The 21820-nt window shown below is 44.5% G+C and overlaps 1 protein-coding gene across 6 annotated transcripts in view; it reads left to right on the top strand.

The window, feature by feature from the left end:
* The window catches only part of AMPH (amphiphysin), a 987297-nt gene that overhangs the window by 755267 nt on the left and 210210 nt on the right, over positions 1 to 21820 (top strand). For all 6 annotated transcript variants that reach the window (XM_086964852.1, XM_086964854.1, XM_086964849.1 and 3 more), the window contains exon 11: positions 17022 to 17150. In XM_086964852.1, coding sequence (XP_086820978.1) covers positions 17022 to 17150 — 129 coding nt within the window. The remainder of the gene's footprint in view (positions 1 to 17021; positions 17151 to 21820) is intronic.

Here is a 21820-nt window from a genome sequence, read left to right as displayed (position 1 = left end):
ATGGGCGGAGAGTGGGTCGGGTTTCAAGTGTATACTCCCATTCAGCATGTCGCAGAGCAGCGCATGCGCTGCCCAGGCTGGACCTAAAAAAAAGAGTTGATGGAGCATCGACCTGGGTGAGATCCAAACAAAATACAACAAAATATGGCCAATAAACTCAATGCCACAGAATATACAGTAATCTGTGGGTTGCCCTCAAAGCTTAAACATCCAAATGAATCAATTCAGAGTTAGGGAATAACCGTTATGCATAGGGTTTCTAGGCATTAAATATTATCTGCAAGCTTCCTACACACCGATTAGTGATGAAAGGATTAGAGGTCCAGAAGTACTATTTAAGTGGCGGCAAATTTGCATTCCAGTTTTTGTGACCATTATTTTATTGGCAAAATGTCCTATATACAAAAAAATCAGATCACAAAATAGGAAATTGAAAGGGGTCGCAAAATAACCTGTCTAATTATTATCTAGACTGTTGCAAATTGTACCCTCCGTGTTTGGCTACTATCACATTCATGGTGGTCTGAAGTCACATTCATGGTGGTCAACAACAGACCACCATCTCTATGATCTGATTCTCAAACTGAATTTCGCTTTAAAAGCAGCCAGAGGTCCTTAAAGGAACTCAGGCTACTTAAGAAAAAAAAGATTTTTAGTTTTAGAAAACTTCAGCGAGCGCACTGGAGCACTGCCTACCCCATCGGAAGCTGCAACTCAGATTCACAACGGGTAAGGAATCCAAAGGGGAACTATTTCCCTTTATTAATCATTTACCACCTCAAATTGCATGTATCCTGTAGATAGGCTTGCTTCTCCTGCACTAGGGGTTTGAGATAGAAGTCACACAATTGTGATAAGGGTTCTAGAATAGATCCGATACCCAATACAATAGGCCTGCCTGGGGTGGATGTGTGGGTTTATGTATTTCGGGGAGTATATAGAAGTATGGTGTGATTGGTTGGTCCTTGTTCAGGTAGTCAGCTTCCTGTTTCGAGATCCAGTCATGGGCTATGCCCTCTTACACTATGGATGTGATTTCCTTTGAGATTTCCATGGTGGGGTCCTTTCTCAAGATCTGGTAGTTTCGTCGGTCAGATAAGAGATGTAGACCCTTCTTGGTGTATGTCTTCTTGTTAAGGATAACGATGGTGCCCCCTTCATCCACCAGCTTGATTACAAGGGAATGGTTGTCTTTAAGATGTTGTAATGCTTCCTTTTCAATGTTATTCAGGTTAATGAAGGGTCGATGCTCCGGCCTACTTAGGGTTACAAAATCAGGCCTTTTGTATCAGGAATCGGGTCTATTTTCGAACCCTTATCACCATTTTGTGACTTCTATCTTAAACCCCTAGTGCAGAAGATGGAAGCCTATCTAAGGATACATGTGTTGTTCTGAACCTTATCAAGGAGATTGAATTCAATCTCCAAAATTAATTCTTGCTGGGCATGGACATTGAGGCCCTATAAACGAACATCCCACAGAGAGAAACACGCAGGGTGTTGGAAGACATCTTGTTCTGAGAGGAATAGTTATATCAAACCACAAGGGCCTTCATCCTCAGTTTGGCAGAAATTGACCTTTCTAGAAACTTCTTTGAATTTGATGGTACCCTATATCTACAGACCCACGGCACATTCATGGAGAGTACCTTCACCCCCAGTCTGACTGGCTTGTATGAAGGAGCATTCAAGATTACCAACATCTACAACGAAGGAAACCCATGGTCACAGAACATCAGACTATGGCGCAGTTTCATTGATGATGTCCTGGATATATGTAGGGGTGACAAGTAGTCTGTTCAGGGATTCCCAGAGTGGTTGAATAGTCGCAACCCTTTGCTACATTTCACATCTACCCTGACTAACATAGAACTACCATTTCTGGACTTGGTCATCAAACCAAAAGAAGGGAAGGTCTCTACCCATGTCTACGACAAATCCACAAAAAAATACTCTCTACTCCCCTTTTAGCGTTTCCATCCTAAATACCTTAGGGAGAATCTACCAGTAGGACAATTTTTTCAACTCCGGGTGAACTGCACTGACAGAACGACTTTCAATGAGGAAGCTGAGCTCCTGACAGAAAAACTCCACAGAAGAGGAAAGAGTGGTTTAGAAAGCCAGGAAGAGAGCTATAAACACGAACAGAGACAATTTACTGGAGAAAGTGGAAAAAACGATAGTGACTAAAACAGTCTGTGTTACCTCGTTTAACACAGCCTTACACCATATAAAACGGTTAATATTTAAAATGTGGCGCATACTCAATTCAAATGGGCTTGATTTGGAAAAACCTCTGTGCTCCTTTAAGAGAAGTGCAAACCTGGGGGATCAATTGGTCCACACATGACCCAGGGTTCCCAAACCCAGTGGCACACGAGGTCCAAGGGTGCTACCTCCAATCATGGGACATACCAGATGTGGTTCATGTTATATGTGCCACCTGACAAAAGATTCAAAGAATGTAGATGTGGGACTGCCACATCCCTGGGAACAGAGAACACATACGAACTGTAACTCAGATAACGTCATCTATCTTATCACATGCCCATGTCGGAAACAATATATTGGCATGACTACGAGAAAAGTTAAAATACGCATTATGGAGCATAGGCGCACCATTAAAGGCCAAAAGTCATACACAAAACTCACAGCACATTACCTGGAAGAGCACCACACAATAAGTGACCTAGCATGGACCGTGCCGGACAAACCCAGACTAAATCAAAACTTGGGAGACAAAAAGAGACTGCTTCTGATGAGAGAACAGAAGTGGGTGTACAGACTTAAGAGCCAAGATATTGGATTAAATGATAACTTCCAATGGAACACATTAAATAGATAGGGTTCAATGAGGCCCAAGTTAGCCCACATCACCCTGCGATCCAGATTTGTAGTCTCATGCCCAAGGTAAAAACGAAATAACATACCTCAGTGTGCCCCCGGGATACAATCTAGCGCCCCCTCAACGACACAGTTTGAGGGCAATAGGTAGCAAAGCATATCCCTTAACATATGCTAATGGTAGTGGTATTCCATGTGTGGCACCAACCTCACATCAGGTGCCCATGAATAGCACAGGTGGGTTTTGTGGGGAACAGCGAAGTCCTGTCCACTTCGTTCCCACCTTTTAACACTACACACCAGTAGAATTGTCCCCCATTGCGGACTAAGTAATATAGTAATCACCCTCAATTGCTGGGTAAGAAATAAAACATAACAGTAGGAGACTCTCTGTAAAATCTATTTTTCCATAATGCATAGTGATAGAGTGTCCCCACTCGTTGGATTAGAAAAAAAACATTTCACCAGGGAAGGCACCATAGGAACTATTTTGCTAATATACACTGTGATACAGTGATGCCCATTAACCACACTGAATAACTGTTTGGATTACGGTGGAAATGGGATTCTGACTCAACCCCTAATCCAAACTTACACTTGGTACAGTGGTAGTGTATACGAATAAAGGTGACCCCGGGTATTGAAATAATAAAATAAAATATTGCGCTAGGAACTACTTGCTGGGATTAAGAACTTTCACTAACCCGGTGAAGTATCAGTACGTCACAGTCACAAGACAGGGACACTGGTCACATGTCCGGAAATCTTCCCTTTATGAGTGGAGAAGGAAAGCAGCATCTCACTACCTACACAGCAAGAGCAGGACACTTTCGGGGCAGACCACCCACCTTGATTAAGTAAGGAGTTGTAGGGAGAAATTCTGCTGGGCGGAACCACGACTAGATGCCTTGTCCAGTAGCAGGGATGTCCCCGCTATGAGAGATCGCACAAACACGCTGGGCCACTTTTACTGGTACCAGGTATTTCACTGGGATATATGATGTTACAACGCGGACTTTTACTCCGCATACTGTTACAACGCGGTTTTTACAACGCGGATACTGTAACAACGCATGTATTTACAACGCATTTTTTTACAACGCAGGTACCTTTACAACGCAGACCATTACAACGTAAGTATTGGTAAGTATATGTTAATATTAATAATATAATAGTAACTTAATTTTAAAAATATAATTTAATGTAATTTTAAATAATTTAATTTCCGTTAATTATTTTAAATTTAAATTAATATTACTTTATTTTTACCATGTACCCCTGTACCCCAGAAACTGAAAACTGACCCTAAACCCCAAAAATAAATTAAAGTAATTTTATGAAATATAATTTAAATTAATTATTGAAAATAAAAAAAATATAACTTTATTTTTACCCTGTACCCCTGTACCCCAAAAACTCAAAACTGACCCTCAACCCCAAAAATAATGCAATGTAATTTAATTTAATTTATTTACTATTAAATAATTTAATTTAAAATTAAATTTAATTTATTTTTACCCTGTACCCCAAAAACTAAAAACTGACCCTGAACCCTAAAAATACCCCTTTACCCAAAAACTGAAAACTGACCCTGAACCCTAAAAATACCCCTTTACCCAAAAACTAAAAACTGACCCTGAACCCTAAAAATACCCCTTTACCCAAAAACTGAAAACTGACCCTGAACCCTAAAAATACCCCTTTACCCAAAAACTAAAAACTGACCCTGAACCCTAAAAATACCCCTTTACCCAAAAACTGAAAACTGACCCTGAACCCTAAAAATACCCCTTTACCCAAAAACTGAAAACTGACCCTGAACCCTAAAAATACCCCTTTACCCAAAAACTGAAAACTGACCCTGAACCCTAAAAATACCCCTTTACCCAAAAACTAAAAACTGACCCTGAACCCTAAAAATACCCCTTTACCCAAAAACTGAAAACTGACCCTGAACCCTAAAAATACCCCTTTACCCTAAAACCCAAAACTGACCCTAACCCCTAAAAATACCCCTTTACCCCAAACATATAACATTTAAAAAATAACTATATACTTACCAATACTTACGTTGTAATGGTATGCGTTGTAAAGGTACCTGCATTGTAAAAAAATGCGTTGTAAAAACATGAGTTGTAACAGTATCCGCGTTGTAATGGATGCGTTGTAACAGTAGTGCGTTGTAAAAAATGCGTTGTAACAGGTGCACACCATTTCACTGTGCATTTGTATCAAAAAGAGGGGCATTCACTGAGCAGGCAACACTTGGAGGCTTTTACAACCTAGAGGGCCTTATTTATTTATGTATTTTATACACATCAGGACATTGTTTAAATGAATTACCAATCCTTGCATGTTCATACGAATTACCATGCTACTGTCTAATCCCATTTGTCCATGTTGAGTGTGACTACAGGGGGTCTCTCCCAAATTCTCACCAGTTTTAGCTTGTAGTATATGGAATTCAGTGAGTTTATTTTTATTGCGCAGCATCAGTGAGCGCAACAGATGTGCATTGGAGTTCCGTCTAGGCAAGTACAATCCCTTGCGAATGAGATTAGGTAAATTATCCCATTATTGAATGGTGGTTCCTGAAATTGGCATTATGGTAACATTCTATACTGGTTTGGTTATAGGGAGCACATTGGTGGTGCGTATCTGCTTTGTCAGATGCAAGCTGATGAAAAAGGATTTCGAGTGTCAGAGCATGAGCACTCAATAGGGAAGCCCCAGCGCCATCCCGCCCTCACAAGAACTGTGCGACTCACTAGCCATCTTCTTCCACCGCAAGATCGCTTATATCCACGACAGCTTCAACACCACGACCGCCCCTGACTGCACCAGACTCCACCTCCCCTGTGAACACCACGAGCGCCAACCGCCTGACCTCCTGGTCCAACGTCAACTACGACGAGACACGCAAGGTCATGAACTCCTTTCACTCAGGATCTCCGTCTGACCCGTGCCCACACCATGTATTCAACAAAGCAGACGCAGCCATCGCACCCCAACTACAGAAGGTCATCAACATCTCCTTCGAAACAGTGACATTCCCGGAAAGCTGGAAGTGCGCTGAAATCGATGCCCTCCTCAAGAAGCCCAAAGCGGACCCCAAGGACCTCAAGAACTTCAGGCCCATTTCCCTGCTCCCGTTTCCGGCAAAGGTCATTGAGAAAATCGTCAACATGCAACTGGTCCGCCACCTCGAAGACAACAACATCTTGGACCCATCCCAGTCCGGATTCAGACGAAACCACAGCACCGAGACAGCCCTCTTCGCCGCCACAGACGACATCAGGTGCCAACTAGACAATGACGAAACATCAGCCCTCATCCTCCTGGACCTGTCAGCCGCCTTCGACACAGACTGCCATCGCACTCTATGGACACGCCTCCTAGAAGCCGGAATCCAAGAGAATGCTCTTGACTGGACAACCTCCTTCCACTCCGGCAGAACCCAGAGCATCTGCCTCCCACCCTTCCGATCCGAAGCCACCGGCATCATCTATGGCGTCCCCCAGGGCTCATCCCTCAGCCCAACGCTGTTCAACATCCACATGGCTCCCCTCGCACAAGTGGCCCGCCATCACGACCTCAACATCATGTAATGTAATGTAATGTATAGGCATTTATATAGCGCACTACTTACCCGGAGGGTCCCAAGGCGCTTCGACCGCTGCGAAACCCTTCCTGGCTTCCCTGAGAGATGGTCCCTTAATGGGTATCTCCAGGGTGAGACCAGGCATCCCCGGCGGTCTGGTGGGGCCGTTAGTGAAGATGAGGCAAGCTAATGCCCAGAGTTGCCGAGTGTGATCGCTGATCAGAGTGGGCACCGAGGCGAGAGAATTATCGAGTCCGCTGACCCTGGTCCAGAAACCTGCCGCGCCGGGAATCGAACCCTGGTCCCGGGCCGTCCTCTGCTCTCGGGTCTGCCGCCTCTAACCAGTGAGCCACACTACTTCACTCCTACGCTGACGACATCCAGCTCATCCTCTCCCTCACCAAGGACCGCACACCGCCAAAACCAACCTCCATGAGGGAATAAAGGCCTTCGCCGATTGGATGAGGAGCAGCCGTCTGAAGCTGAACTCAGACAAGACGGAGATCCTCATCCTCGGATCCACCCCCTCAGCCTGGGATGACTCCTGGTGGCCGACCACACTGGGAACAGCACCAACACCCACCAACCATGCACGCAATCTAGGATTCATCCTCGACTCCTCCCTCTCCATGTCTAAGCAGGTCAATGCCGTCTCCTCCTCTTGCTACAACACCCTCCCATGCTCCGCAGGATCTACAAGTGGATCCCGACCGAAACAAGAAGAATGGTTACACAGGCCCTCGTCAGCAGCAGACTGGACTACAGCAACGCACTCTACGCAGGAATCCCAGCCAAACACCTACGACGACTACAACGCATCCAAGACGCCTCCTCCCGATTGATCGTCAACGTCCCCTGTCGCAGCCACATCACCCCCCACCTGAGAAACCTACACTGGCTTCCCATTGACAAGAGGATCACCTTCAAGCTCCTCATCCACGCACACAAAGCACTCCACAACGCCGGACCAGCCTACCTGAACAGCAGACTCAGCTTCCACACCCCCACCCGCCAGCTCCGCTCCGCCAGCCTCGCCCTCGCCGCTGTCCCCCGCATCCAACGAATGACCTCCGGCGGCAGATCCTTCTCCTACCTCGCCGCCAAGACCTGGAACACCCTCCCTACCCACATACGGCAGACCCAAGACCTACTCGCCTTCAGAAGACTCTTCAAGACCTGGCTCTTTGAGCAGTAGCAGCACCTCTCCCCCCTCCACTCAGCGCCTTGGGATCCTCACGGGTAAGTAGCGTGTTTTACAAGTACTCTGATTGATTGATTGATTGATTGATTGAACCTATGTATGAGTAATTTTATTCCATCCTTTTTGTGTCTTCCCCCTCAGACTATCAAGTTTGAGTTACATAAAGGCACCCTTTGATTGGAAGTAACAGATTCCAAGGATACCTAACCCAGGTACAGAGGGTAACACATTTTTGGGATCCATAGGGTCTGAGGAATGCCGGTGTACCCAACACTGTGGGCACTTATCAAACGCCAGAAACATGTCGACACCTTGGCAGTAAGGAGGGGTGAAGGAACTCTTTATCTTATCCTATTACCACCATCCTTCATGTTTTTTGACCTAGCTGGTGGGCCTAGGAATAAATTGTCGAGAGGGGGCACCACCTAGCTAGTTTTAACCTTCACTGTACTTTGCTTTCAGTGATCCCAATAAATATATATATTTTTATGTTTGCATTGTCTTCCCCTCCCTTTGCTAGACGCCAGGCATTGGTCTGCGCAGGGGTGTACTGAAGCAATCCCAATGATGAAGCATGTCACAATTTTGTGAGTGAAGGCAGTATTTTCTCACAGAGCACATGCCATCCTTGGATCACTTTTCCTCCCTTGGATTACATTTCCCTACTCCTGTCTGTGTGTTATCGTTATGTGATAAGGGAGGTCAAAGTAGTGGATCTTTGCCTCACCCCCCTTCTCAGTGTGCCAGACTTAATTCTCTTTCACTGCAACCAAACCTATGCATCAGGATTATTTTACTGAAATCAGATCAATCATCTGCAGTGGTGGCTGCCAGCTATCAGAAATGATGCGGAAGGTCAACTACTGCTGGAACATACACTACACACAAAACACACATAACACTTACCTGACTGCGCTCTTCACTCTGGACCCGTTCTTCCTCTTTTCTGCAGAACGGGACAAGGCGGCTTGCTTAACTTATCACGGCACTGCTCTGCAGAGCCAGGATTGGATGGAGGGTCCTGGCTGGATCTCCTTCAGGCCTCTTAGGCCTGCGCTTGGTTTCCATCCAGCGGTCTAAGACAGCTAGGTAGAGAGCTTCAAAATGTCCTGTCACTTTGGACGGCGCAAGTGATATGTGCTTCCTGTCCAAGTGAAGAAACCACCACTGATCATCTGTGAACTTGAATGCTTTGCAGTCTTGGGGTATATTTTGAATATTTTAGGAACATGATAGTAATACTTGTATTCCATCAGTGGCCTGGTCACCCTGCACTAAAACTTTGTGGATGTAGGAACAGAGGGCTCGATTGTGGTGAAAATCCACCTGGTAAATTCTCTGGGAAATTAATACATTACTGGAAGAGTATGCAATGCTCCCCGTTGCCAGCAAGCATATTCCCCTTCCTTCATCCGCCTTCCAAACACCACCTTGCACCAGCCCCTACACATATCTGCAACCTGTGGGGCTCTGGATTGTCATGCGTTGGGGTTTGACGGGTTCCCCGGCTTGTATGACAAATGTGTGCTATGTATGAAAATCGAGTCATGTCGAAAATATAAATACAGTAATATGTCAAGTTTTTAGCTGCCACTACCGCAGACTTACCTTTCTGTGTAAGAGCAGGAATAACCCTTTAAAATCGTTGTATCCCAGTGCATCTCTTTTTAAGCGGAGAGGTGGTCATTCTAGGTCACATATGCTGGGAGGAGCTGGCACATGTGGATAATCTTAACAGGATGTACGATAGCTTTCCTCATTATAGGCTACCAGTCAATCTGCAGGACACGCTATAGCTCTCTACAGGGTACTTTAATTCTGTTTGTGGTGGAAACTTCGGCTTTTTCTGTAATGCATTGATACTATAGAAGCGTAAGTGGCTCTCTTACCCTCTCCTTTTCCCTATCTCTCAAGGCGCTATAGTACTCTTACTGGGTACTATAGATGGGTATAGTAACCCACTGCCCTTGCCTGCAAGTGGATCCCTTCCCCCCTTTTAAATTTTGTGACTGGTTCTTCTGCCTCAGTGAAATACAGACAAGTGGCTTTAAACAGTCGGTCCACCTTTCACTAATGTTCACAGTGTAGGCCTGGGCTCATGCTTGCACTTGGAACAGCATCTTTGCTTTGATGTCACACATTCTCCTGGTCATCGCTTGACACACATATTTAAAAGTGCACCATGGTGCAGAGTAGGGCAGTGCACTATATTTATAATATGGTCAGAGACATATGAAAGTGTACTACTAATTTTTGGTTTATACTATTTAGTGGTGTTTGGCAACAGTAAAAATGACATTCTCTACATGTCAAAATGAAAGCTTATGATATCATTGCAATGAATAATTATGGGTGACCTTTAGGGCCTTACTAACAAAGCTAAGTGTGTGTATGTAGATCTCCTCAAGTGTAGATCTACACCTACACTTAGGTTTAAATCTCTTCATATATGGAATTTACCATTTCCTTATGTAGATTTACACTTAGATGTAGACTTAAAAGTTCCACCCCCTCAAATGAAGCAGTGGAGATACAACAAACACAATTAATGCCCAAAAAGTCACAATTATATACTTTTGACCTTTTTTTGGAGGTCTCCGCCACAGGGGTTGAGTTCTCTATCACCAGGGAGGACATCTCCATATAGAAAACAATATGGAAATGTAGAAACAAAAGTTTTACATTAAAAAAAATATTTAAAAATATTAAAGCACATTACCCAAACTCCTATTCACCTGGGATTACCCCAGTAACAAGGAAAAACACACCTGCAATAAAACTTAATATATAATTGCAATTACACTTAAAATATGTATTTGTTATCAACATTTTTTTTAATTAAACTAAATGCTAATTTTCTCTCATAGTTGTGTTTACTGATTTGTGATTTTACTAAATATAAAACTTACAATATATTTAATATGCATATGCCCATTAAAATAACATTTGACATCTTTGATTAAAAAATGTATTTAATGCAAACATAAATATAACTTAAATAAAGCTAATGTAAAATATTCCTTAATTCATTTTATTTGTTTTGCTATGTGTTGAAGTACCAGTTGTTGACCAGGAGTGGTGTTTGACTCACTCCAAGGATGATCTGTATAATTGAGCATGTTTTGTCAGAACTACTACTGTAGTGGATTTAAATGTGTATTTTGTCAATTGCAATTGCCAGCGGACACACCGACCCTGGGGGGGAAAAAGATACCAACTTTGTTGTTCGCGGACGACACATTGATATCTAAGACCCCGGCAGGGCTACAGCGCTTAGTTGACAGATTCCATCACTTCTGCGAAACGCGGGGCCTCATTATAAATGCCAGTTAAACCAAATTTATAGCCTTTAATCCTTATAGGGCATGCAGGAAGGGTCCACTTCTAGGAGGGACCCCCCTCAAAAAGGTTGATATCTTTGACTACTTAGGTGTAAGGTTCTCTGATAAAATGTCTTGGAGACCGCACCTGGGTAAGTTGTTGATGGCCCATAAGCGTACGTCAGGTACAGTGGTTAAAGAACATCGCCTTTCCCACACAAGACCTTTAGCCCCAGCCCTCCAGATATACAACGCAAAGGTGGTCAGTGCTACCCTATATGGCGCCGAAGTTTTGAGATACGATAAATTGGATGAGCTCTCCATAGCAGAACATAAATTCCTAAGAGATCTAGTGTCAGCACCAAAATACATTCCCCTTACCCCACTATTTTTGGGTATGGGTAGGCGGTTGATAAGCGACATAGCCAGATTGCCCCTTTACTATTCCGGGCCAGCATTAGGAGAACACCTTAGCTCTCAACATACGCAGAGGCACTCACTGAGGTCACTAGGCTTGATACCAGGGGGAAAATAGGCTGGATACGCGACACCAAAAAGATGCTTTCTGCAATTGGGCTCAGTGGTTGCTGGGTCAGTCAGAAACCCCCAAGGAGGGAGGTACTTATACACCTCTACTGGGAATGGGTGGACCAACGTGATATTAGAAGAACTAATATGGGGAAATTGACAGCAGAGTTCTACTTACATAAGCAAAGCAGATATTTTGAACCCTACCTGGATTTAATTAAAGTGCCGAGAGATAGAATACTCTACATGCACTTTAGGTACGGGTCTCTCCCAGTAGGGGAGGTGACGGCATAGTGGTCCACCAATAATGGAAAAGATTGCCCTAGTTGTCTGTCCCCTGTAGAAAGCATTGCACATATCCTGTTTGCCTGTCCGGTGTACAAATTATCGTGGGAAAAATGGTTGAGCCCGCTCTACCGGCAGTTTGGAACATGGGATCACCATGTTGCACTTCGCATTCTCAAAACTGACACCAGACCTTTTATATCTTGTTGTGTGGCAAAGTATCTGGGCCAAGCATGGCTGATACGAAGAAAATCACTTGTAAAGGAGATGTAGTAGTTTTATCCATTCAGCCAGCAGCCAATTTTATAAACTATTAGCATTTATTGCTGAAAATACTATCACGCACAAGCACTTTATTTTATATTTTTAAATATTGGCAATCCTCCTAGCACCTTGAAGTTTTCTCTGTGCATTTTAAAGCTATGAATTATTTTCCAGTTTTAACTCGAGTTTATGATGACTAATTGTATTTGTGTCACTGTAACTTTTTTACATTTTAATCTATATGTAGTTTCGTGGTTGTGTTATCTTTGTTTCATGTTGCTTTTATGACTGTTGTGTCGAAATAAAGCTTGTGATGATGATGATGATGAAATTGCAATTGGCTTCATCCCCTCCTTCAATTTCCTTTAACCTCCACCCATTTTATATTCATGTGTCCCTATTTTCCAACTACTTCCCCTTGTCACCACCATATTTGCTACTAAATACTTCTTATGTATCCTTACAAATATAAGAGAGTCGGAGACACAGTCCTCCTGCTGGTGACTTGTTACTTGCATTTTGGAGAAAATAAAGCTGCATTTCTCCATCCTGTTTGCTCCCTCGGTTTCCTTCTCAGGAATCCTTATGTATAGACCCCCTGGCTCTAGAGCTACGTTCACTGATGACCTTCTCAGAATCCTGGAACCCTACTTTGGCAATTCCCATTTGTCCATTCTTGGGGACTTTAACTTTCATTTGGACAACACAAGGGACCCGGATACCATCAGGTTAGTGGACGCACTAGCAGCCTGTGAATGCATACAGCTGGTCAACAGCCCTACTCATCTGGCGGGCCACACTCTTGATGGAGTCTTTACTAACGACGACAGACTGTCTGTTGACACCCCGGTGCCTCTGGTCTGGTCGGACCATTCGGGGATCCCTCTTCTGATGGCCCTTCCTTTGGAAGGGACATCCGATTTGTTCCCCACTACCAGAGGTCCAAAAAGGAGTTCTAAGAACATCACCAATGACACTCTTGAACCATACATAAAGAAGTTCACCTTCTCTTCCCTGGGAGATGTGGAGGATGCAGCGGTATTGCTCTCTGACTCTATCACCATAGCGGTTGATGAGCTGGCTCCCCCGTCTTTTAGATACTCGGCTCGCCGTAAGCCCACTGCTCCGTGGTACACGGATTCACTTAGACTTCTTCGACAAGGCTGTAGAAGACAGGAAAGAAAATGGAGGAAAGCATGGGATCCTATTGAAAGGGAATTACATAAGGGTCTGCTTGCCGATTACAAATCTAGTGTTATCAGGGAAAAGCAACAGTACTTCTCGAATCTTACTACCTCCCTTACTTCCTCCAGGGAGCTTTTTAAGATTGTAGACTCCCTCTGCTCCCTACAGGTCCCAGATCCAGTTGTGGGCTCGCAGGAGCTCTGCAACAACATATCAGAGTTCTTCCATAAAAAAATTGAGGACATCTATCTTGCGCTGGAAACTCAGAGAAACTCCCTAGCCGACTCTTCACTCCAAACCCTGAACAAATTACAAGCCTGGACTAGAGACCACCCGGATAGTCTAACGGTCTTTCCACCACTTACCCGAGAAGAACTTGAGCTTCTACTTGATAGGATCAAATCCTCATCACCTCTAGATCCTTGCCCTTTGAGGATATTGAAGGAATGCAGAGCGATACTGCTCCCGCCACTCCTGGAAGTTATGAATGGTGCTATAACCCAAGGTACCTTCCCCCTAATATGGAAGAAGGCGATAGTGAAGCCTCTACTCAAGAAGCCCACGTTAGACCCGGAACAGCTGAAAAATTTCAGACCTATCTCACTGTTACCCGCTCCTGCTAAGATTCTTGAGACACACCTCAACGTCCATCTTACCGCCTTCCTGGACTCATCTGGGTATCTTGACAGCTCCCAGCATGGGGTCCGAAAGGCGCATAGTACTGAGACAGCTCTGACTATGGTGGCAAATAACATCCGTAGGAAGGTGGACGCTGGCCAAACTACTGTGTTGGTGCTACTGGACCTCACAGCGGCGTTTGACACCCTGTCTCCCTCAACGCTTACATCTCGGTTGAGGGAGGCAGGGATCTCCGGCATGGCTCTGAACCTCCTGCACTCCTTTTTACAGCACAGGGAGCAAAGAGTCAAGCTTGGTGAGTTCCTGCTCCAAAAGGTAAAGTCAGGTTCCCCCCTAGACTTTGCCCCTGCTCGTATCTTGCGAGAAGTCTTCCTACACTGCCCTACCCCCCCCTTACACTTTTAAATGACTCACTCAAATCCGGAGTGGTCCCCACTGCCCATAAATTTGCGGCAGTCATTCCCATTCTAAAAAAACCCGGCGCCGACCCTTCATCCCCTTCCAATTACCGTCCTATCTCCCTCTTACCTTACCTGGCCAAGGTTTTGGAGACCCATGTAACCAGCACCCTGAGCACCTATGTGGAAGCCAACCACTGCCTCTCCCCCCGGCAGGCGGGCTTTCGCCCCCTCCACTCGACGGAGAAGGTAGTGATCTCAGTGATGGACAGCCTACGCGAGGGCATTGATACCAACGTCCCCCAGGCCCTCATTCTTTTAGACCTATCCGCCGCATTTGACACGGTGGACCACTCCATCCTCCTCACCCGTGTCAAGGCGGCGGGCATAGAGGGCCTGGCCCTCGCCTGGCTTAAGTCCTTCCTGAGTGACAGGGCTCAGGCAGTCCATCTAGCTGGTTTCACCGCTGCCTCTCGCAAGGTTGCATGTGGAGTTCCCCAAGGCTCTTCCCTCTCCCCTCTTTTGTTTAATTTATACATTTACCCCCTCATTTTTATGTTACAGCAGCTCGAGGTCACGGTGTTCAATTACGCCGATGACCTCCAGCTAATTTTCGACCTTTCCCACTCCCCTTCCTCCGCTTCAAATGTCCAATCCGTCATGCTGTTCATCCAGGATTGGATGAACTGCAACCACCTCAAACTCAACCCGGACAAGACGGAATTAGTCTTGACCAGAGGTGGTTGCAGTCCCTGGTCCCCTTCTCACTGGCCCTCCTCCCTTGGTGTTCCCCCGCTCCCAGTTCCTAAGGTCAAGACCCTTGGCATCTTCCTGGATCCCTCACTTTCCGTTCACTCTCAGGTTAATTCAGTTGTTTCCTCCTGTTTCTTTTCCCTTCGAATCATCAGGAAGATTTCTCGTTTTTTTTCCTTACCCGCCCTAAAAATTATAGTGATGGCCATGGTGCTTTCGCGCCTCGATTATGGGAACATCATTTACAATGGCGCTCCAGCTTACGCCGTTTGCAGCTAGTGCAGAATCAGGCTGCCCGCCTGATTCACGGCCTGCCTAAATACCATAGAGCTACTCCCCTATTGCAGGCCTTGCACTGGCTGCCGGTGAAAGAGCGTGCTCTGTTCAAGCTTGGCTGCACCACTTTCCAGGCTAAAACAGGCACTGCCCCGGAATTTATCTGTTCTGCCATCACCTCCTACATACCTGGACGAGAGCTTAGGTCCACTCATCAGGCTTTGTTAACCATCCCCCGCTTCAGCAAGAAAAAGACTGGCGGTACGAAATTCGCAGTGCTTGCTCCTGCGTTTTGGAACTCCCTTCCCCCGGAACTCCGTATGTCATCTTCCTATATTGAGTTCCGGAAGGGTCTTAAAACTTTTCTTTTTTCCCGAGCCTACAATGCTTAAATCCCCCTCTGCTCCTGCCTGCTCCTCACAATCCAACAGCGCCAAGAAACCGTGTGGTAAAAGTGCGCTATAGAAATGTTTTTAAATTCAAATTCAAATTCCCCTGCTATGTCCTTGCAGTGTGGGGTGCCACAAGGGTCGGCTCTCAGTCCGACCCTATTTAACATTTATGTCGCCCCCCTTGCAAGGCTAGTAAAATCTCAGGGGATGGAACTGGTGTCATACGCCGATGACACCCAGATTATGGTGTCACTGGCCCACTCAGTTTCATCATCTGCCACCAACTTCAGGATCTGTATGCAGACAGTCTCTGACTGGATGCTTCAGAATTCCCTGAAGTTGAATGGCGACAAAACTGAGATCCTGGTCTTTGGCAAGGACCAGGATATTTGGTCGGATGAGTGGTGGCTGGCCTCACTGGGAACCTGTCCATCTCCCTCCCAGTCGGCAAGAAATCTTGGGGTAATCTTTGACACCTCCTTATCCATGACTCTGCAGGTCAACCGTACGGTGGCCACCTGCCGGGGAGTGTTAAAGATTCTCAGGAGGATTCTTCACTATCTCTCTCCCTCAGCACGTAAACAGGTGGCAGTAGCATTGATAGGTTCAAGGTTGGACTACTGTAATGCGCTTTATGTAGACTCCAACAAGGGGCTCATTCAGCGATTACAGGTAGTTCAAAATGCGGCTGCTCGTTTTGTCTTAGCACTTCCCAAAGCTTCATCTGCTACGATGGCCAGAAAGAGCCTTCATTGGCTGCCCATTCATCTCAGGATCTCGTTTAAGATCCTCTGTCTTGTCTATCGAGCTTTGGCAGAGGGTTCTTCTGACCCCCTTGGTGCCCTGCTGACCCGCTACCAGCCTGGTAGATCTTTAAGATCTTCTGAGATGAATTTGTTGGTTGTCCCACGTGCCAAAAGGGTTCGCTGGGGAAACAGAGCTTTTTCCATTGCTGCTCCCAAACTATAGAACTTGTTACCTCTTGAGATTAAGATGCAACCCTCCCTGTCTTCCTTTAAAAAGGCGCTCAAGACCTGGTGTTTTGTCAGGGCATATCCGTAATTAGGATTAGTCTCTGTTATCTGGTATTATTTGGCCAGGCGCCTTGACGCCCACCTGGGCTTAGTTGCGCGTTAAAAATCGTTTTTCATTTCATTTCATTTCACTACTTTACGTCCTCCAAAATAGCCATTGTGAATAAGCCCCTATGTGTTTATTCTGCATATGCAAGCAGTTCTGCCATACTAGCACTCTGTGTTTTCTCAAGTGAATAGACCACACTTCTTTTCTCCCATGTGTAATGCAGTAAGCAACTGCCTTCTTTTCTTCTTTCAGCTAAGGAAAGGACCGCCTGTCCCACCGCTTCCTAAACTTACACCATCAAAGGAATTGCAACATGAGAATATCATCAGCTTCTTCGAAGACAACTTCGTACCAGAGATTAACGTCACAACACCATCACAGGTCAGACACCACTAAACAGTTTATGTTAGATGTGTTTGAGATATTTCACCTACCCAGACTTTGCATTCCCTCAATTCCTTTTCCCTTGGTCACCACAGAGAATACACACAGACCACTAAAACCACAGGGTACACCTATATGACACATTAGCATTCCTCAATGCTAAACTACCCATTTCAGTCGTACAACGTTTACCTGTTTAGTAGCAAAAATCTGGAAACATTTCATATGTGGGAGATCCTACACGCAGCATTTCTGCTACTATCCTGTTTCGCTAGTCCCCAAAGTGCCTCTTTGACCCTTGCTTTTCCAAACCTCCCTTTTTAGGTCTCGGCCTGATCCAGCGCATGTGCTGACCTGGCCGAGACGTTCGTAGGGGCTTTGAGAAATGCTTCTTTTGTGGCGATCAGCTCACTATCACGCGCACAAGCACGCGCGTGACATGCACAGCGGCCTCGGGTGCTGTCACTTTTGCCGCACAAGCGAGCGCTGTTGCTGAGCCCTTGATCGTGATCACTTTCACTTTCGCTGCCGCGCAGCCGTGTGCCTTTCACGACCGCGCGGCAAATGCTTGTTTTACTTGTTTGAATAGAATATTGAGCTCTTGGCAGAGGGTATATCTGCACCACTTCATTTATTATGGCCGAGATGCTTCATCAATTTTTCATCCAGCCCAGCATTTCCTGCTGAAGGCATCTTCCTTGACTCATTTTTACAGACCATGTTTGCTCCGTTTTTTGGGGGATGTGTTTAAGGGCTTGCTTGCTTTTTCTCCTTTTTATAAGAACATTATTTTTAAAAACAAATTTAGTTCACCATCAAACAGTTGATGCCCAAGTTGTCGAGCTTCAGTTATGGCGCTGTTGGTGCACATGTGTGTGTTCTGATTTCATCTTTACCAGCATGTGCACCCTGCGGTGCGTAAGCCAAATCCGTACATGCCACGGGTTACCTTTTGGACGGCAGCATATCAACACTACAATCCCTACTGCTTAATGTACATGCATGTTTAAGTCGAGCATACTGGATCGCGCATGCCCTTTCTGTCCTGATGCTTTATGTGGTTTATCAAGTGCATGGTGTGGCTTGGAGCCCACCCATTGCTTACTATTGGTTGGCATTCCTTGTCACTCCAATTTGCCAGTTTCTATTTGTGTCCCAGCTTTTCAGTCTTGTGTTTGTTCCTCTCTTGGAGCATTGCCTCTTTTCCATTTGTGTGTTTGCCTGGCATCTGTACTTAATGTTGGGGAACTACTTTTTTGTGTGTGTGTAAGCACATACAGAGAACATATGTTTTTGAGGCCCCTACCATGTGTATTTCCCTCCCCTCTCATGCTTCGGCCTGACCCCATCCACCTCCCTGTTGCCATCACTTATATGCTTCACCATGATGGTTTTGCTCTGACCTTCCACTGTATTGCTTCAGTGCCCCCCCGCCCTCACCTGTGTTGCTTTCATGTCCCCTTTACTCATCCCGTGTTGCTTTCATGTCCCCAGCACTGCCCTGCCCTGTCTTGCTTCTGTGTCCCCTTCCTCCCCTGTGTTGTAAAAATGATTGCTTTATTATTTCTGCTCACGAAAAAAAAAAAACATTAAATTAAAACCAATTCCTTTGTGACAATAAACATAATTCATTTAAAATTCAATGAATCACTCACTTCACATGAAAATCATATCAAAAGTTCTACATGCAAAGGAATATAAAGCAGTAATTGTGATTCTTTCTGCAAAGTCTCTGTAACTCGAACGTCCGACGAGAAGTCTGGGACTATACAATTTATTGATTCAGAGGGTTTTTTATTTGGCTATATATGTATCTCTATACAGGTACACATTTGGTTTATTCCCCATATTTGGGGTTTTGCCTTCCGTACAATATTATATGGGCACTCGTTTGCCAGAAATAATAAATTGATAAAGGACATAATAAATAGATCTGGATTACCCCTACCTTCAGGACGGAATTACACCCTACAAGAAGGTATGTTTTTTCTAAAAATAAGAAATAAAGTTATCCTCGTTAGAAAGAAAATTATCCCTAGGCGAGATGACCATACTGATTCATAATTATCTTGCTACCAGGTACTGCACCAAGAAGACATAGGTACTTTTCTTTTCCCCCTTTTTAATTGCCCTCACTCTATCTATATATCGCCCTCCCTCTATCTATCTATTGCCCTCACTCTATCTATCTATCTATCTATCTATCTATCTATCTATCTATCTATCTATCTATCTATCTATCTATCTATCTATCTATCTATCTATCTATCTATCTATCTATCTATCTATCTATCTATCTATCTATCTATCTATCTATCTATCTATCTATCTATCTATCTATGGAGAAGTGTGGCTCAATGGTTAGAAGAGGCAGACCATGAAGCAGAGGTCAGACCCCGGAGCAGGGTTCAATTCCAGACGCGGCTGGGTCTTGAGCCCAAAATGTCCACGGACTCGATAATTCTCGCTTCAGTGCCAGCTCGAATCACGGGTTCACACTCTGCAACTCCGGGCAATAGCTTGCTTAATCTCCACTATGGCCCCCCGCGGCGGGATGCCTGGCTTTCACCTTGGGGGTGCCCAGTACGGGTTATCTCACAGGGAAAAACCAGGATGGGTTCCCAAAGCAAGCGCTTAGAGACTGTTGGTGATAATGCGCTATATAAATATAAATTACAATTACAATCTATCTATCTATCGCCCTCACTCTATCTATCTCTCTATCACCCTCACTCTATCTATCTCTCTATCACCCTCACTCTATCTATCCATCACCCTCCCTCTATCGCCCTCCCTCTACCTGTCTATCGCATCACCGCAGCATCACTCAGCAGCATCACTCGTTGCCACCACAACCAATTCAACAACAACTGGTTCAAATATGTTCTCTCAATGTTTCAAGATTTATTACAAATGTCACAAAAAGATGTTAATATTTCAGTTCTGTTCTTGGATTTTCGTCACAATAAAATACACTGAACATAATCTTCACAAAAGTTATTTACAAAAGTTTAAGCTATTGCCATTATAAATTACAATGACTTTTATTTAAGTATTAACTATTAAAAAAAATTAAAAGCCATTGTTCTTTGTAATATCAATACATCTAAGTCACGTAAATACAACACATATTTCATTACAAATGCTATAGGTGTCATATTTGTGAAAGTTATAACTATTGGCATTGTAAATGACAAAGCTATTCATTTCGCTATTTTCAAAACCAACACATAAATAAAAAATGTGTCATTTACAATACCAATAGCTCAAACTTTCCTAATGCGAGACCTATTGCATTGCAAATGCTTGTTTCCATCAGCAGCACACTTTTCTAATATCACTATTGCACAATTCTACTGGCCAGTGAGAAAGCAGGGAGCAACACTTCTGCGGCAAGCTATCACATCCAGGAGACTGTCTCACTGATTATTATGTGCAGGTGCCCGTAGGTGAGGGGCACCTGCATACATTTGGGAACTGGGATTGATTTTTCATCATCAGTCGTTGTCCCAGAGAAATAAAGAGAAGAGAGAAAGGACGGGAAAATGGAAATAAAGGGAAACAATAACAAATTGAGAAATCATTAGGGAAAAGGAGCCTCTGGGATTGTGGAATACAGACAGGAGTAGTAGAACAGAGGAAAATCAAGGCATGAGGTAGAATCCAAATGAAGTAAATTAAGCACCGGTACAGTCTACACAAATACATGGCATTTTTGGGCTTTATTCACGGAGGTAAATATGTTTGTAAACATAAGTATTCATCGAAATGTAACTTTTTGTATGCCTACCAGGAATCCACAAAGCAATTCCTAGTGGGCATGAAGGAATTCACTACTGCACTTTTAAAACACAGTTGAGAGGTGGATAGTGGAAATTCTAAGGTTTGGTTTGTTGTGGAAGTTTGGGAATGCCCACCAGCGTATGTTTTTGGACATTAAACAAGTTTTGCCCTGTACAGTAAGTTCAAAATAAACAATTTGTGTGGGTTTGCATTATTTTAGTGATGCAAACCCAGCAACATTTGTTTGTAAATCTGCCCCTCATTGTCCGCTTTTAATCGGATACGATAACTATCCCATCCATAGTCAGGGCACCCATAATTAGAGCCTTAGCATTTATTTCTGCAAGTCTTATGCAGGTGTGAAAGGAACATGAAAACGGGGCTGCTTGCAACAGATTTCTCATTTAGTAGAATGACAGCAATTAAGATCAATATTTCCCTGTAATGTTCTTCTTATTTAGCAGGCTGTAAATCATTACCTTTAACTAATTTTTATGCCAAGAATACAATCAATTGCTACTCTTCTCTAAACAGCCACAAATAACCACTCCTGATTGGCCAAGGCCAATGGGCTGTCATGGTAGGTGCTATGAACCCTGACTATCTTGGAATTCTAATCAACGTATACTTGGCCATGGTCCAACTACAGTATGCTGAATATGCTTATATTTTTGCAAAAAAAAGTATCCTGTGCAGACGCACTGAACATGGCAACAACACAGCAAAGCTTCAGTGCTTTTGGAGGAGAACCCATAGCAGAGGCTTCCCTGAAGTCACACAGATCTCCACCAGGCAGGCAGTCATCTCTAGGTATGGTGGGCTGGGGTCCCTCAGGGCAGCAGGGTACATCCCTCAGCTTCGCTAATGCAACGAATTATGGCTCG

This window comes from Lissotriton vulgaris, chromosome 4_1 (assembly GCF_964263255.1).
Source record: "Lissotriton vulgaris chromosome 4_1, aLisVul1.2, whole genome shotgun sequence".
NCBI classification, from domain to species: Eukaryota; Metazoa; Chordata; class Amphibia; order Caudata; family Salamandridae; genus Lissotriton; species Lissotriton vulgaris.
The sequence above is the reverse complement of the archived record's forward strand: the minus strand, read 5'-3'. Positions and strand labels throughout refer to the sequence as shown.